The sequence below is a fragment of the Telopea speciosissima genome, chromosome 3, assembly GCF_018873765.1.
Source record: "Telopea speciosissima isolate NSW1024214 ecotype Mountain lineage chromosome 3, Tspe_v1, whole genome shotgun sequence".
NCBI lineage: Eukaryota > Viridiplantae > Streptophyta > Magnoliopsida > Proteales > Proteaceae > Telopea > Telopea speciosissima.
In genome coordinates, this window is record NC_057918.1 from 13,429,039 (window position 1) to 13,444,805 (window position 15,767).

General features: G+C 39.7%; 2 protein-coding genes across 5 annotated transcripts; one reads left to right on the forward strand and one right to left on the reverse strand.

Moving 5' to 3' along the window:
* Nucleotides 1–1,306: 1,306 nt before the first annotated feature.
* LOC122653598 (GDP-mannose transporter GONST3-like) lies at nucleotides 1,307–7,840 on the reverse strand. 3 transcript variants are annotated; one of them, XM_043847492.1, is made up of 2 exons: nucleotides 7,825–7,840; nucleotides 1,307–2,531 (listed from the first exon to the last, which is right to left on the reverse strand). In XM_043847492.1, the coding sequence occupies exon 2, from the start codon at nucleotides 2,529–2,531 to the stop codon at nucleotides 1,404–1,406; it is 1,128 nt and encodes a 375-aa protein (XP_043703427.1). In that variant the 5' UTR covers nucleotides 7,825–7,840; the 3' UTR covers nucleotides 1,307–1,403. The 3 variants fall into 3 exon arrangements, with proteins under 3 accessions (XP_043703427.1, XP_043703426.1, XP_043703425.1); XM_043847491.1 differs by lacking the exon at nucleotides 7,825–7,840 and adding an exon at nucleotides 7,685–7,798 and having other exon boundaries at nucleotides 1,307–2,538; XM_043847490.1 differs by lacking the exon at nucleotides 7,825–7,840 and adding an exon at nucleotides 3,980–4,029.
* Nucleotides 7,841–10,151: 2,311 nt separating this feature from the next.
* Nucleotides 10,152–12,624, forward strand: LOC122656184 (pentatricopeptide repeat-containing protein At3g29290). Of its 2 annotated transcripts, XM_043850651.1 has the most exons (3): nucleotides 10,152–10,326; nucleotides 10,730–11,919; nucleotides 12,408–12,624. In XM_043850651.1, exons 2-3 carry the CDS (start codon nucleotides 10,738–10,740, stop codon nucleotides 12,606–12,608), a joined length of 1,383 nt encoding a protein of 460 aa, XP_043706586.1. In that variant the 5' UTR covers nucleotides 10,152–10,326; nucleotides 10,730–10,737; the 3' UTR covers nucleotides 12,609–12,624. The 2 variants fall into 2 exon arrangements, with proteins under 2 accessions (XP_043706586.1, XP_043706585.1); XM_043850650.1 differs by having other exon boundaries at nucleotides 10,152–11,919.
* The last annotated feature ends 3,143 nt before the right edge of the window (nucleotides 12,625–15,767 follow it).

Genomic DNA, 15,767 nt, shown 5'->3' on the forward strand with positions numbered 1-15,767 from the left:
TGTGTAACAGGTCAAGGAAGGATTTAAAGTAAAAAATGCGATAAAGGTTTGAGAAGGCAATGGAATTTTCTCTATTGACAATGAAAAAGGTGGTATCTGGACTCTGGAAGGTCGGAGTCTGGATTACGGCAACTAGGGCCCAAGAAACCTGAATTCGAGCTTTGCCCCAACACCATTTATCCGGTCATTGGTTTGAATTTTTTTAGCCCATTAGGCTAGGTTATGGTTCAGATGTTGAGGCATCGACTCAGCCTGATTTAGCCCCAAATTTTATACATGCATGGTAAGATGCTTGTGTGTTGTGATGGTAAGCCCTTGATCTGAACAAGGAATCAAGGTATCTAAATCCATTAGATTCCATTCCGGATTGGCCGGAATCGGCTAGATTCTGCCTGAACCCTATAAATCCTGTATGGATCTACCACTCCAAACTGCGAGATTTTGGGAACGAGCTCCCGATTCACCCAATCCAATTCTGATTTTTAAATCTCTAGTCTGGATGGCTTCACTCATTGATGATAGTTTTTTTGCATCGATTCTGTGGTCTTTGATGATGAACCAAAACCATTATTGGAGTTTGGAAGTTGGAACTGGAAAAAGAAAATTTGTTATGATACTAACTTTTAGTGTTTATGACATTTGATTAATAAAGAGGGTCCTCGACCAATCCTGTGGTTCTGATTGGTCAGATCAGCCATCCATGTGGCTCAAATTTGGCTATGAAGATGGCCAGCCATTTGGAGAACCATTTGCCAGATAAATTCATTATGTGGTGTGTCGAAGAGGAGGGGCGAGGGGCTTGAAGACTCATTTTTTCATTTTTTAACCAATTGGTAGAATCACTCTATTTAGCTAGTTTGGCGGTTCATTTAAATAAAACCACATATTTTTTTTTTGGGTAGAAAAATAAAACCAAATATAAACCCCAAGTAATCGAATGCTTAAGCAACCCCTAAAATGTCATGAGTGGGAACTATAGCTTACAGGGGCAATGGAATTGGTCGTAGGTCAGCCGGGTCATGTTCTAAAAAGAAAAATAAAATCTTGCAAACGAACAAGTAACATTTGTTCCAATTCCCAAATGCCTATCTACTAGCCAACATGATACCTTGGCTCACATGTTGAGTTTTAACCTAATTCATGATGGGTTATACAGTTGAGTCCGAGTCTAAAAAATTTGATATGTGGCAAATCCAAACCATTCCATGTGGTCTAACTAACCGTGGGTTACGTGTAATGGTTCACCCAACTGGGCAAGTTATATAGCCACACCATTGGAGAATTGAAAACCAATTGGGGGAGGGAGAAAAAGATGTTTTCTTTACTCTTCCAATGGCCCAAAGAAAACACAACAAAAGAATGCCTACATTTGATTTTAACAAGAAAAGGGGAAAATGACACCCTCATTTTGATTCCCCTGAATCCCCAACCTCCTTTACAGTAACTCTTTCTTCTGGGTCACTCAGCATTTCAAGTAACTTCTGTTGTTCCTCTTCGCTTTCTTGTGCTTTTGCTTCTGTAAGAACCTTAGGCTTGTTACTTGACTGCTGATACATAACTCCACCAACCATACAAATCAACAGCCCTGCTGTCCCTAGCACTGATGAATGCTTATCCCAGATGATCAGATTGATAACAACCGTCAAGAGCTTATTTACAACACCCAGCACTGTGAATCCTGTAGCTGAGATTGCCCTCCGGCATGAGAACCCAAAGAAGGAGATGGCCAAACCAAACAAGCAGGACAGACCCACTGGCAATAACACCCCTAGTGAGTACCAATCTGATTCGTCTGAAATCTCATGTTTTATCTTCTTTAGTTCCCCCATAATAAGTAGCTCCAACGGGAACAAAAGGAGGGCCTCAAGATTATTGTACAGCACAAGACCCCACGTATTGAGGCCAATCGTCATCACCACATGCTTTATGTACACAAAGTCCACTGACATGCTAATGAGGTACGCCATGGCCCAGCTATAGGCTGTTAATGTGAACTGATAATCAGTCAAAACATAGAGCACACTTCCACCAAAGATGGTAGCAAGTGAGATCCATGTCCTGATTGATGGCCAGGGCTGGTGCAAGTAGAAAGTCTCCCCAATTGCAACAAAGATGGGGACTGCTGAACGGAAGACAATGAAAGTGTCAACATTAGCATGGAGGAGAAGCTCGCTGTTTGTGAAGAGGGAGAGGTAGAATATTGCTGCTGCAGGTAGGAAGCGCCACATGGTCATTAGGTCAAGTGAGTCATGTTCAACAAGTTTAAGCCACCCGCAGAGAAGGACGCCAGAGGTACTTGTAAAGTACTGCAAGGCAGTCAGTGCCCCGGGATACGGGAATTTCATTACTGCCCATTTGTTGATGATCGAGAGAAGAGACGCTGAAATGCAATAGCCGGCAGCTATTCCATATACGGATGCCTGTTGGAAAATTATATCGTACCATTTTGCTGGGATCTCAGCAGAGGGATTATTACTGTCTGTGCTTTTCTGCGTCTCATTACCTTTGGGATTCTCCGCATCATTAGGCATCTACAAGGTCATGAAAATTCTTATCAGTAAAAGAGAACAAGAATGCCCTTACACATTGAGCTACTCTAGACCAATCTAAGAAATTAATTTTTAAGAATATGAAAATCCTTAACATATTGAGCTATTCTAGAATCTAAACCAGTTTACAACATCATTTAATTACATTCTAAAGTTCCACATCTTTGATTCTGGAATATTTTCTTTGTCAACAATTCTAGTTTGTGGTTGATTTTCTGAAACCTAGTGTTAGGTGGATTTAAACCCCACCATGACATAGGTGGAAAAGTTTCCATTTCTGTCAGAAGTGAGCCCATTTTACCAAATAAAATCATAATATGGTGGAGGATAGGCAAGAAAAATGCAAAGCACTTTTTTTTTAAAGCTTTAATAGCACATTTGAACGACTAGAAACAGAAGGGAAGAATAACCACATAACCGCAATGTCTAAAATACTCATTCTAAAAATGACCTTGCATTCTTTCACAGTTGAAAGAAGCTATTCTACCAAAAAGAAAAGGACAATCTTCAGGCATATCGAAACACACACAACCATATGAACACAATATATTTATGCACCATGCAGTTATGCACATACATGTATAGACTGACATGGTCCATCTGATAAAATTTTTAAATAATTTCTGTTAATGATATGATGTTGATCTGTAGATTTTTCAAAAATTGACATGAGTCCTGAACTCCTGATCTCTCCAACATTAAGTATTATTTCCAAAAATCAGAGTAACTTGTTTAATTTTTTGATCATATTTTAGATGTCCAGACAATTTTCTAAGCTTATATACCCAAGAAAAATTATCCACTCTGGCTTCAAAGTCATAGCACCTTGGTAAATCCATTTCTTAGAAATAATCAAACATTAACTAACTGGTTCTTAAGATTTCTCACTTCAAAGTAGCAGAAGTAAAAATTTCATGAAAATAAAGCAATGGCGTTCTGGTATACATACAATTATCCTCACCCTTTTAACTAAGTACATAGATTAGGAAGAAAATGAGAAGGATGTAGCACTTCATTAGCATGAGGATTCAAAGAAGCAAAAAAATCTGCTGCTAAATTCACCTCTGTCCGTATGAAGAAATTTCAAAGTTTTAAAGTAGCAGCTATGTGAGAAATCACTTTATGAATATGTCAAATATACCAAGGGCAAATTGTTTTACCATTCAAAACATCCACCACAAGATGGGAATCACAACTGTCTGAGATGTAAAGCAACCTCCCCAAGGGCATGAGGATAGACCTCAGAACAAGGCAAAAAGCCAAAAAACTCTGTGCAGATTACAGATCAGTCCCTGTTTCCACATAGGAAAATAAAGTAGAACCAGAATCACTTCTAGCAATTCACCCATAAGCATCTCTTATTGCACCAAGGATCTTTCACAATGATAGGTAATTTGCCACAAGGAGAAGTGATCTGTCTAGGAAGTTACCTCAACCATTCCACCCACTATTGCCAAGCTGAAGATAATTATCTATAACACAGGCTGTCCTCACCAAGGAAATGAACAGATCTGCAGCTATCAATAACATCATTCTTGATAGCAGCAATAAGCTGTATTGAAGATCTGGTCTTATTCCAGAAAAGTATAAATTTTCTCTCCCTCCATATATGATATATTGTATTACAAAAAACAATCTCCCTACCTCATCGATAGAAACAGACCCCTGTACTTATTGGCTATAATTACCCTCACCTCCAGCAGATGAACCAGCCCCCTCAATTCAAACATAATTTCATAATCTCAAAGCAAGCTGAAGTAAAGCTCCGTTTAAATATTAAGCGATATTGTTCCTCCAAACTATGTCAACATAAACAATGCCCACACAGAACTAATTAGATGATCCTCATTAGTTTACCATCCAGCAAAGCCCTCCAAGCTGTGAATGACTGTCTAGGAATTCTCCCATTGAACCAAACAGCCCCATACCATTCAACATAATATCTTCATTAAGGTTACCTTTCCAAATAACAATATCCAAATCTGTGTGGTGTGGCCTTTAGACTGAATCAAGCTGACCACAAGCTTCAATAAGTCAAGAACCCTTCTATCAGAGGTAGATGCTCCATGGTCCCAATTCCACTCGTGAATAATGTCCTTAACCAAATCAAGTGTCAAGAGAAGACTTGTATCTAATTCTGTTTCCATTCCTTAGAATCAATTCAGGTCAAGGATGCCAGTTATAAAGCCATAACCAAGTACTAACAGTCTAGCACCATCACCAATGATGTGTAACATGATATCTTCAATTCTACCCCTGTATTTTAAAATTTTCACCAAACCCAAGAACATTTAAAGTAGCCTGAATGTTCCATTTAGTCATTCTTTAATTATTAAGAATATTTGGCAAGTCCTCAATCCGTAACAATAGACACTCAGTAATAATCATATCAAGATCAGATAACATTGAAAAGGCAATAAGAAGTACCATTCTGAATCATGACCTGAGCTTTATGTCACAAATTTCACAAACTATACGATAGATGCACTACAAAGAAATGTTTTGTGGACAGGGAATATTGATAAAAGCACTTGCTTTAGTTAGCTGAAGCAAGTTTGTAGACTTGAAGAATGAGCTTTGAGTAGGAATTAGATCAGCCTATGGCATGAAAGCTTAGAATTTCCTACAGAAAAGAGACTACCAGATTAAGAAACATCTCCTGCAACTTTCTTTGAATCCCAAGCTACAGTTGGTGTGGACATGGAGGAATATTTTAACCACCCATGAAATGGACTCACTTATTACCTGGTGATGGAAACAAGAATTTCTTTGGATCGACAATTGGGTCCAGGAAAAAATGTTATGGACCTTCTTAGCTAGTCAGAGTTTTGAATGCTCATTTTGGATCACTTTCATAGACACAAACACAAAGGAAAATAAAAAAGCTCCAAAAACTAGAGGCACAGCTGCTAGACGAAAAACCAAAACAAGCCAACCATAAGTAGTAGGAAAACAAAAGTGAACTTTCCTTTAATTTCACCTGTTAAAGAAAAAAATTAATTATATGGCATTGTATCTTCTAAAACTGCTCAGTTAATCGCCATTATGAGAACCTGGTGATAGAAATATGTGCAAGCAGCTGCCATAGTTTCCATATATTCACCCAAACTCAAAAGGGTAAGAAGGAAAAATGCACCAAAAAAATCAAGAAAAACAGTTAGCAAACACCAGTAGTTTCCAACAATTAAGACAAATTAGTAGTTAAGTTGCATTTAATTGCTAAAAAAAGAGAAGAAAAAAACTCTAAACTAGGAATCCAGAGAAGCATTGACTATATTCAAACTCAAACTTGCAAAATCTGCTGGATTTCAAAATTCACTAAACTCCAAGCGAAGAAAAAAAATCCATTACTACCACAAACGCAAGTGACCATAGCCGTGGCTGTGGCAGCCACTTTTTTATCTTCAAGGAGATTGATTTAAGGTTATCGTTTAAGAGAATGAGACAGGAGAGGGGAATGATAAATGAGAGTAGACTTAAGCTGCCCAAGGAACTAATGTCATTTATTTCTCGATTCAGCACTAACCTGATTGAAGCTTGTGGGAGGCAATTGTCCAACCAATCAACACAAACCTGACAAACCAAAAATAAACTCTTACGTTCCGGAGCCTTTTTCCAGGAAAGCCATGCCATTACACAGTAATGATTCACATACACAGTAGACCTCCAGAAATTAAGGCCGTATTTTGATTCACTGTCACTTGTTTTGGTTATTAAAAGTAATATGGATTTTGCAGTTTGCACAATAGACCATAAATATTAGCACAGCATGAGTTTATGATTATTATACCATTGTCCAGTGTCAGGAATTATATGATGTGAGAATACCGCCAAAGAAGACCCATGAAGCTATGGCAATAAATAGGCTATGTTATGCAGGGTCATAAACCACATCAGTTAGCATGCTATATGTCAATATTTGCCTCCAAAAAATAAGTTGGTGATCTCTTTATCAATATCTATTTATTTGATCCACTTTCCTGTATCGGTTCAAAAGATCCAGGTGACGATTCAAAAGAATTTCTCATTTCCCTTTCCCACTTTTTCCTCATATTTGTGTCTACTAGCTTAATTATGGTTGGTGTCCATTTACATCTTTAGAGTTCACATACAGGTAACGTTCAGTTTTCCCTTCCCTACTTTTTCCTCATATTATGTAGACTAGCTTAATTATGGTTGGTGTCCATTTACATTCTTTAGAATTCACATATGGGTCAAGTTCAGTTATTTCAGTCCAATGTGTTTTATATGAGATGGAAAACAAGTCTTACAGTCTCTATATGGGTCTTTGCTTCTTTCTTTTAAAATAAATAGAATTTCATTCTGACATTTGAAACAATGGTGGGCACTAACTCTTGTTTTGCTTCTTCTTTGGTAGTGGTTAAGCTGAGTCTATAGAGAATGTACCTTTTCTTCGAGATTGCTTCTTAGAAAGAATTGTGACAACACACTTTACTCAAAACCAATTCTCTTACCGCAATTTTCACCTCTAAATGTGTCAAAGTTAAAGAAGATGCAACATTAATATGTTGTTGTGGTAACTGTTAAATGTAGATTATGAGTTAAGAAACTCAAAAGACACAATTATCAACCTTTGCTCATAAAGAGAAACAAATTAGTTGCAAAGAAATGGACAATTTAGATAAGAGCTCATGGTGTTCAAATCATTCTATTATATCCTAACCCCCTGCAGCAAAGTTTGGAAAGCCCTATGTCATTTTTCAATGGGGGATAGAATTACTGCGTCTGTAGAGTTTGTGTATGCAAGAAGATGCCGTTTCAGCAGCCAATAAAAAGAAGGCTACCGCACTATTGCCAATCTTTTATAGTCTAGTTCAGTTGCGATCAATTCTTTTCTTTCTTTTTTTTTTTTATAGAAAAAAAGGAGCTTTCTTAGTAAGATTAGAGAGCAATGAACTGTCTGTGCAAGAGTTTGTTGAAATAGTATAATGGAATGCTGCATGAACTGAGCACTAAAGTGAGATAACGATTAAAATATTTGCTACGAAAACAGAGAAAATCCTGGCAAACGACTTACAAATAACTCCCATAACCAAAAACATATATAAACTTAACACACACACACGCACAGAGAAAGCCATGCGACATCAGATTTAGGCCCTAAGCCAGAGGTATAATTAATGGGAGAAAAAGATGATGATTTCCTTCTGTTTTTCCTCCCAATTATAGATCTGAGAGGGGGTGGGGAAGCTGAGAAGAAGGCAAGCAGAGAGACAGAGAGAAAGCTGAGAATGCTAAGGAATACAGAACGTACCTTCGTAGTGATTTGACTACAGCCTTGCACTTCGCGGCACAGCGCAAAGCAGCGCAGCACAGCAGAACGGGGACGACCGAATTGAGCTGGAACTGGAGAGCTGGACTGTGAAAGGAATGGGACAGAACGGCTCCGTAAGCACATGCAAAACGCACAATTACGTTCTCACTTTGACGGTGACCCTACCAGCCAACCAGGGACGGGAGATCGATCTGTGAACTCTCTCTCTCTCTCTCTCTCTCACTCAGTGAAATTCTCTTCCGAAATGATAACCTCTTTCTCTCCCTATTTACTTTGAGAAAATTCTCTGTTTGGAGTGTACCGTCCATGGTCAGACAAGGCGAAATGACCGCCCCACCCCTATAAAAAGTTGCAATCCCACTTCATGATGCTTCCTCGCGCACTCTCTTTGGCCCATTCGCACAAGGGCCACGCTCCCCCTTACTTCTAATATTTCCATGTTTTTTATGCTTTCTTCCTACTTAAGTTTGACTAGGGATGTGTATGGTGTTTTATATCACATGCCAGAACTTATTATGTTAATCAAATTAGAGGTCGGTGATAAATTAAGGGGGAGGAGGCGACGAGCGCATGCGCGTCAGCCAAAGAGAGTGCACGCTAGTATTTTGGAGGTGAGATTTTCGCTTTTTATGGGGGTAGAGTGGTCATTTCGTTCTTCACTATGTTTGATCATGGCCTTATGTCCCCCAATGAGGACCTCTCTGTAAATTAAATAGGGGATTTTTTTTTCTTTTCAAATGAAGGGAATAATGTCATTTTTCACATATATATGCATGATGATGATATATTTTGATAATGAAATAATGATAAATGACTTTCAAATTATTTTTGAAAATTCTTTTATATCTTTATTTTAAAAAAAAATTGGAAATAAAACAAAGAGTTGGGGTTCTTTGTGGAGAGTGTAGCCCCTACGTGCAATGAGAGCACGTCCGTTGGTATCATGGGAGGTGGGATTCTCACCTCTCATGGTATGTGTTGCGGTCGTTTCATTCCCTCTATGGTTTGGTGTGATAGTACACTCCCTCACAAAGAACTTTTTTTTTTCTTAAAACAAATGACAAACATTTTAGTTTTGAATACATCTACCAAAATCGATTTTGGTTCGGACCAAGTTTTTTTGGTTGGTTTCACTCATTTTACCGGTCAGACTAGGTTTTTTTTTTTTTTTAGTGAGAATTGGAGAGTTTGAGGGGGTTAGGGGATGGGAATAAGCCCAAGTGGTTTGAACTCATGATCTCTTATTTGAGAAGTTTGTTTTTTGCCAACTGAACTGACCCCTTGGGGTGGGGTTTTTTTTTTTTTTCACGATCGGATTAGGTTTTGATACCCCTAATCGGGGGGGGGGGGGAGGGGATGAAACAAAATGGAGGATGTCAATAATGGAACTGACCTTGAGAATTATCTTTATTTTTTACCACGGGATTTAAACATGCCATGTGTCAACCATTTAAGGATAAATAGAAGAAAATGGACGATGCCAGTAATAGAGCAGACAAAAATCCCTAATCTCAGGTTTTCAAAATCGGTGGATCGGATCGGCTGGGATGGGTTCTGATTTCTGCAGATTTAGATCGGAATATTCAGGTCAAGATTCCTCGAATCGGTGAGTTTTTAGCTCAAATGATCTATTCTAAAGGTTATTGAGACCGATTTCGATCCGATTATGAATCAGATATCGGCAGAGACCGACTCCATCACCAGTTCCTGGTTTTAAAACCCTGCTGCACCTGCAATCAGCTCCAATGCTTCCACAGTTACAGGTGATGAGTTATCGTGTGTTCAAGATGGATTGTTACAACTAGACAAATAAAAGAGTCGAAAGATTTCCGCCACCCGTGGAGGAGGAGGGTTCACCCATCATCCTATTTCATACAAAAATTCTGGTTCTGTTCAACATCCATCCAGCATCCGCAGAGACCTGCACCATCTCCATCCATTTAACATTTCACACTTTCTCCAGGTCTACTTCTCTCTCTCTCTCTCTCTCTCTCGCGAAAGGATACAACATCACCCAATCAAAAAAAATCTTACAGCCTTTATCTCAAGGGGTTTCTTCCATACTGTAGGCTTTTTCCAGTGGTTTTTCGAAAGGAAACCTATGTCTTCATGCTTGGATTGTTTCTATTTAGATGGGTTTTCCTCACATGATGCGTAGGATCAGTTTTACCATAGTTCTGGAGTCTGAAGTGCTTCAATTGATGTAGGTTTTGACCCATTTCTGACCCCTTGGAGTTCTTGAGCTGATAGCATAACTTCTGTTGAGCTGACATCTCTTGAATTTAGAAAAATAACAAGGGTCTCTGTTTCCTTCATATATATAGGCTAGCAAGAGCTTCAACTCCCCCGGGTAACTGTTCTGCTAGTCTCAATATTGATCCGTGAACCTGTTTATCTTTCTGGAACTCAGATATGGTAGAAATTTTGAGGAGTCCGCTTGCGCTTTGTATTACATCCAACAGTTTTCCTGCGCAACAATTCCCGGTTTTTAGGGAAAGAAGAATCTGTCTTGAATGTTTTCTTTGCAATATAGATTTTAGTTTGTCCAGCAGAAAATTGAAACAAAGGCATTCTAGAGTACGTAGCCTAAATATGGCATCGGTGGTTAACGATTATGGTTGTTTGAGCAGAACTCAGATGATAAGATTGCCAGTAATGAAGTGGCCAGTTGAATCTATAAAGAAAAGGGTTAATCCATTTGTGGCTACTTGCTTAGAATCTGGGTTGGGTTTTAAGGAAGACGAAGGAATAATATCGACTCACGAAAGAGAAGAGGAACCTGGTACAGTTTCTTATGAACAGCAGTCGCCTACCTGGAGAAATTTAGAGTTTCAGGATAATTCTGATGTTAATACTAGTGCAGCTAGTCCACTTTCTTCTGACTCTGAAGTTATGGTTGGTCTGCTTGAACCCAGACTGTATTTTCTAGAGGAGAGGGATGAACAGGTACTGTCAAAAAGGATCTTGAGCCTTAGCAGATCTAATAAGGTTAGAAGTGCTTTCGATCTGTATATGTCTGTGGAAGTTTCAGGTCTTCAAGCTAGTCTACATGCATGTAATTCACTTCTCTCGTGTCTTTTGAGGAACCAGCTGCTTGATGATGCTTTGAGAATTTTTGATATGATGAAGGAGAAGGAAATGACTTCCGGCCATACATATAGCTTGATCCTCAAAGCAGTTGCAAACACTCGAGGTAGCGATTCAGCCCTCAAAATGTTTGGTGAATTGGAAGCCAAAGGTGTGGCTAAGAATTGTTTTGATGCTATTGTTTACAATACTATGATATCAATTTGTGCAAAAGCAAACAACTGGGTTCAAGCAGAAAGAATATGGAGAAATATGAAGGAGAATCATCAGAGTGGAACGACAATAACTTACAATCTGTTAGTCAGCATTTTTGTTCGATGTGATCAGAATGAACTTGCCCTTGATGCCTACCATGAGATGATCCAAGATGGATTGAAACCAAGCGAGGATATTATGATAGCTGTAATAGTAACCTGCACAAAAGATGGGAAGTGGAGTTTGGCGCTGAGTATCTTCCAGAACATGTTGGAAAGTGGATTCAACCCAAGTACAACTGCCTGCAATGCCTTGATCAATTCACTTGGGAAAGCAGGGGAAGTTGAATTAGCTTTCAAGGTTTATGATCTCGTGAGATCTTTGGGTCATGCACCTGATACATACACATGGAATGCATTGCTCGGTGCTTTGTACAGCGGTAACCGATATGGAGATGTTCTAAGGCTGTTTGAGAGCATTAAAAGGGAGCAGAATTCTCAACTAAATCTTCATCTGTATAATAAAGCTCTAATGTCTTGCCGAAGACTAGCTTTATGGGATCAATCTCTGCAACTTCTATGGCAGATGGAAACTAGTGGACTACCAGTGCCAACTGCATCATATAATTTTGTTATTGGTGCTTGTGAGGTTGCAAGGAAGCCAAAAGTTGCTCTGCAAGTATATGAACACATGGTTCACCAGAACTGCACTCCAGATATATTCACTTATCTGTCACTAATACGAGCTTGCATTTGGGGATCTCTCTGGGCCGAAGTGGAGGAAATTCTAGAAGTAAGTTCTCAGTTCTTAGCATGTTACATTATCTCTCCCTTTTTATTGTTTTGAATTATGAATGTTCAGTACTTGCCGGCAGACTTGTACCTACTGATTTCCCTCAGTTCATTTGGACTTCCAAGTACTGAATCCAAACTCTACCTTAGAAATATTATGAGTTTTGACTTGCAAAGAAAATTCTACTTCCACAAGCATGTGAATGGACGATGGACTCTTACTGACAGTTTATCTTCACCGATTAGCTAGCCAGAAACCCACTTGCCTACACAATAAGAGATGCTGTTACCTCCAGAATCTACCTTGGAATGGCGACCCCCAGAAATGTTGATTTTTGTAAATTTCATATTTGTTATTTCATTCTTTTGACCAATAACCTTTGTGTTGGTCTTCTGATTTTCTCAAGGAAAATTCTGTTGCATTCCATCTCTGTTGTAGATCTTAACATCCCAAATGTGAATCTCTAACTGATTTTGTTTGTTTGGCAGCATGTTGCTCCAGATGTGTCTCTTTACAACACTATTATTCAAGGGATGTGTCTAAGGGGTAAAACCACATCCGCAAGGAAACTGTACATGAAAATGCGTGAGAGAGGGCTTAAACCCGATGGTAAAACAAGAGCTTTGATGCTTCAGAACTTCACAAAAGATTCAGTTAGACAAGGTAACAGGTACCGTTTCCGCAAATGATGTGAATTGAATAAAAGAGAAGAGGAAGGACTCCTTTGGATGTGAAGTAAACAAAAAGCATCTGAGAGGGGAAACAAGTAAATAACGCACGCGCGCACATGCAGTGTTTTTACCTTCTACTTATTGCAACTGTGCTTATACTGATGATAGTCAAATTAACCACATTGTCCTCCCAAAAGGAATAAGCATTGTCCATCATGGGATACTGATGCCTTGTTGCAACTATACATGTGTAAAATATTTTTTTACATAATAGAGAATTTTTTCTTCCCTCACTCTTTTCATCTTTGTTTCCTGCATTAATGCAGAAAGATGGAGCTTTCTACATTGCCCCCTAAAATGCCTTTCCTTTGCTTAATCTTCTCAATATCAGCTACATTGATTCAACTGTTGGACCCTTCTACCACAATATAGTTTGTTTATATATTGCTTTTGCAGCCACCTTCCCCACCCCCACCCACCGGGAGAGAACTTTGCTTCTTTCTATTCTGTTTGGAAGCCTAAATTCTACCACGGAACTGCTGGTAGACCTGAAGATGCAAGTCTTGAAGAATCAGTTTGTGAATCTTTATTCATTGCGAAAAATTCTAAAGACATCTACAAAGGATTATGGGGATACAATTATTTTGTAGGTAAGAGTTTCTTGTCGCTTGAGCAACTCAGGGAGTTGTTTATGGCAGGGAATGGTGAAAGAGTTTCTTTGTAAGACTGAGCCTCTGTTTGGTATGCATTTCCGTTCTTAGAGTGGAGAATTCATTCCTATAGAATGGGAAAGCTGTTTAGAACATATATTTCTCTCTGGATTGAGAATGCATTCCTAATGAATTTCACGGTGAAAATTTTTCCTTGCTGGTGTTGTTTCTGTTTTAGGCTAGTTGCGTCCTCAACATTTGTCTCCATCTTTTGCTGCAGCTTTACCAGCATGTTGTCGGACGCCGGTTTCTTGTCCAACTTTGACCTGGTACCTTGTAGTCGTTAACTTTCTCTTCATCTTGATGATCTCAATGGTGATCTAGGGTCTCCTACTGGGCTGGTTGCTCCATCATTTGATAGGTCACTGCCTCAGGCAGCTGTAACATGGTTGTGATGGAGGGCAATGGATTCACCTCTTCAGATTTGTAGCGATAGAGATAGATGGATTTGAGTCGCTCCAGAATGTAAGGTACTCAAGTTACCTGGGGTTGCTTCCTTTATTTTGCTTGATTTTTTTGGGTCCTCAAGTGTCGATCATCAAGTTCAATAGAATGAAGAGCACAATTGGGGTGAACCAGTTATACACCGAAGGCCATATTCAAAGGAAGTGATTCTCCGTGCATGATTGCTCTTGGCTTTGCTATCTCTACCTTACTCAACTCACTCTGTTGCAGACTTGTAGGAGAATGGATTCTTCTTTTCTTTTCTTCCCCCCTCCTTTCCCCCCTCCCCCCCTCTTACTTTTACTTTTCTCACCTGCCGCCATGAAGTCACTGAATCTGTCTGCGGCATGTCCGCAGATGCTCACTGCATGATTCTTCAAACACTCCAAGTATCTGCTCGTCGTTTCCTCACTGATAATATGGCCTCCCCAACTACTGTGCTTACCATTTTGGGTCTTGATGTGTTCACAAATTATTCGTTACTCGCCTGTATGGATAATCTCCCCATCTCTTCCAGCTCATTCTCATCGTCAACATCCTTAGTGCCATGGAGGCCTCATAATGAAGGATTGGACGAAATCGATGCCGAAGAAGCTGAGAAAGCAAATGAAGGAACTGGAGACTATGGCGGCAATCTTAGAGGGTTATGATGTGAAGAGGGGTAGAAGTGCGGATCTTGTCCAAGAGGAGGAAGTAAGCAATGGAAAAGGGAGTGAAGAAGATGCAATTGGTGAGGTAGACGCCAGTTGATGTTCTGCTGCCATTGAAAACCAAGCTCCTGAAGCCGTTGTATGTAAAACAATGACAATCTTGTTGAAGGATTCAAGAACGAGAATGCGGAATGAGTTTGAGAGCACATTCCAAAATGCCCGCATTCTCAAATGCATTCTGGGATCCAAGAACAAGAAGGCATGCCAAACTCATTTCTCTCATATCAGAATGTGTTCTTGATCCAGAATGCATAACACAGCCTGACCTTACCACAGAGTTACTTTAAGCAAATTTGTTTCTGTATGAACGGAGGTTCTTTTCTCTTTGGATGATATGCTCAGCTGCCTAGGTTGAATTTTCTTCTTTATGAGATAATACTATGGAGGTTCACTTGAATTCAACTGGTAACATGGCTTCTCAAGCCAAACATAATACCAGAAGTAAGGAGAAAAATAGTAATGGGCTGCAGGAGTTGTATTGATTCTTCAATGAAATGTTATTTTCTTGGACTATTGAACACTTTTGCTTGAAGCATTGGCAGAGTAGTATCTCAGAACAAATTACATTATTATTACCAGGGTGGAGAAGGTTGTTTTGGCGCAGTGTACACCTTAGGCTCAAAGAGCCTTTTCCCTCTGAACCGAGGGGGTAAAATGGAATCTCCCACATTTGTGCAATGACTGTGAAGAGACTAGGGTTACAATAGCAGATAGATTGACTGGCTAAGATTGACCGACAATCAGTAAGGGTGTTGGCTTGGAAAAATGTTGTAAAGTCCATTTGGACTTGAATTTGAATTGAAAATAGCAGGTGGTCAATTTGCCTCTTGTGTTGGGTTTTCACTGGCTCATATCTCAACTTGCCAAATCACTCTCGGTGGCCGGGGGCATCAATTTTGTCCGATCTGGCAAAGCTGGCTCAATGGCACGCTCGTGCTTCTTTCGAGTGAGATGTCCATCCCAGGCAACCATCTCTTCCTTGGCATTCCCGTATCCGTCCAACCTTGATCTGCTACCTCTCCACTGTCAATCTGATCTAGAAACTTTCCTGCTTCGACCGCGACTGCTCGTCACTTCTGGCCGCCTTATTCCATCACCCGAGATTCAAGTCAGCACCGGCAGTACCTTGCGGCACCCTCACGGCCCCGAACGCGTTCGAGTTATTGGCTCGTCTGACCCGGCAGCATTCATGAGTCACTCGTTCAACTGTCCCTTGGAGACACGGTCGAGAAGTGCCATTTTTTACCCCATCAGTTCAGAGAAACTTTAATAAGAAAAGGTTTACCTAGAGCACGAGGCCCCTGCCACTGTGG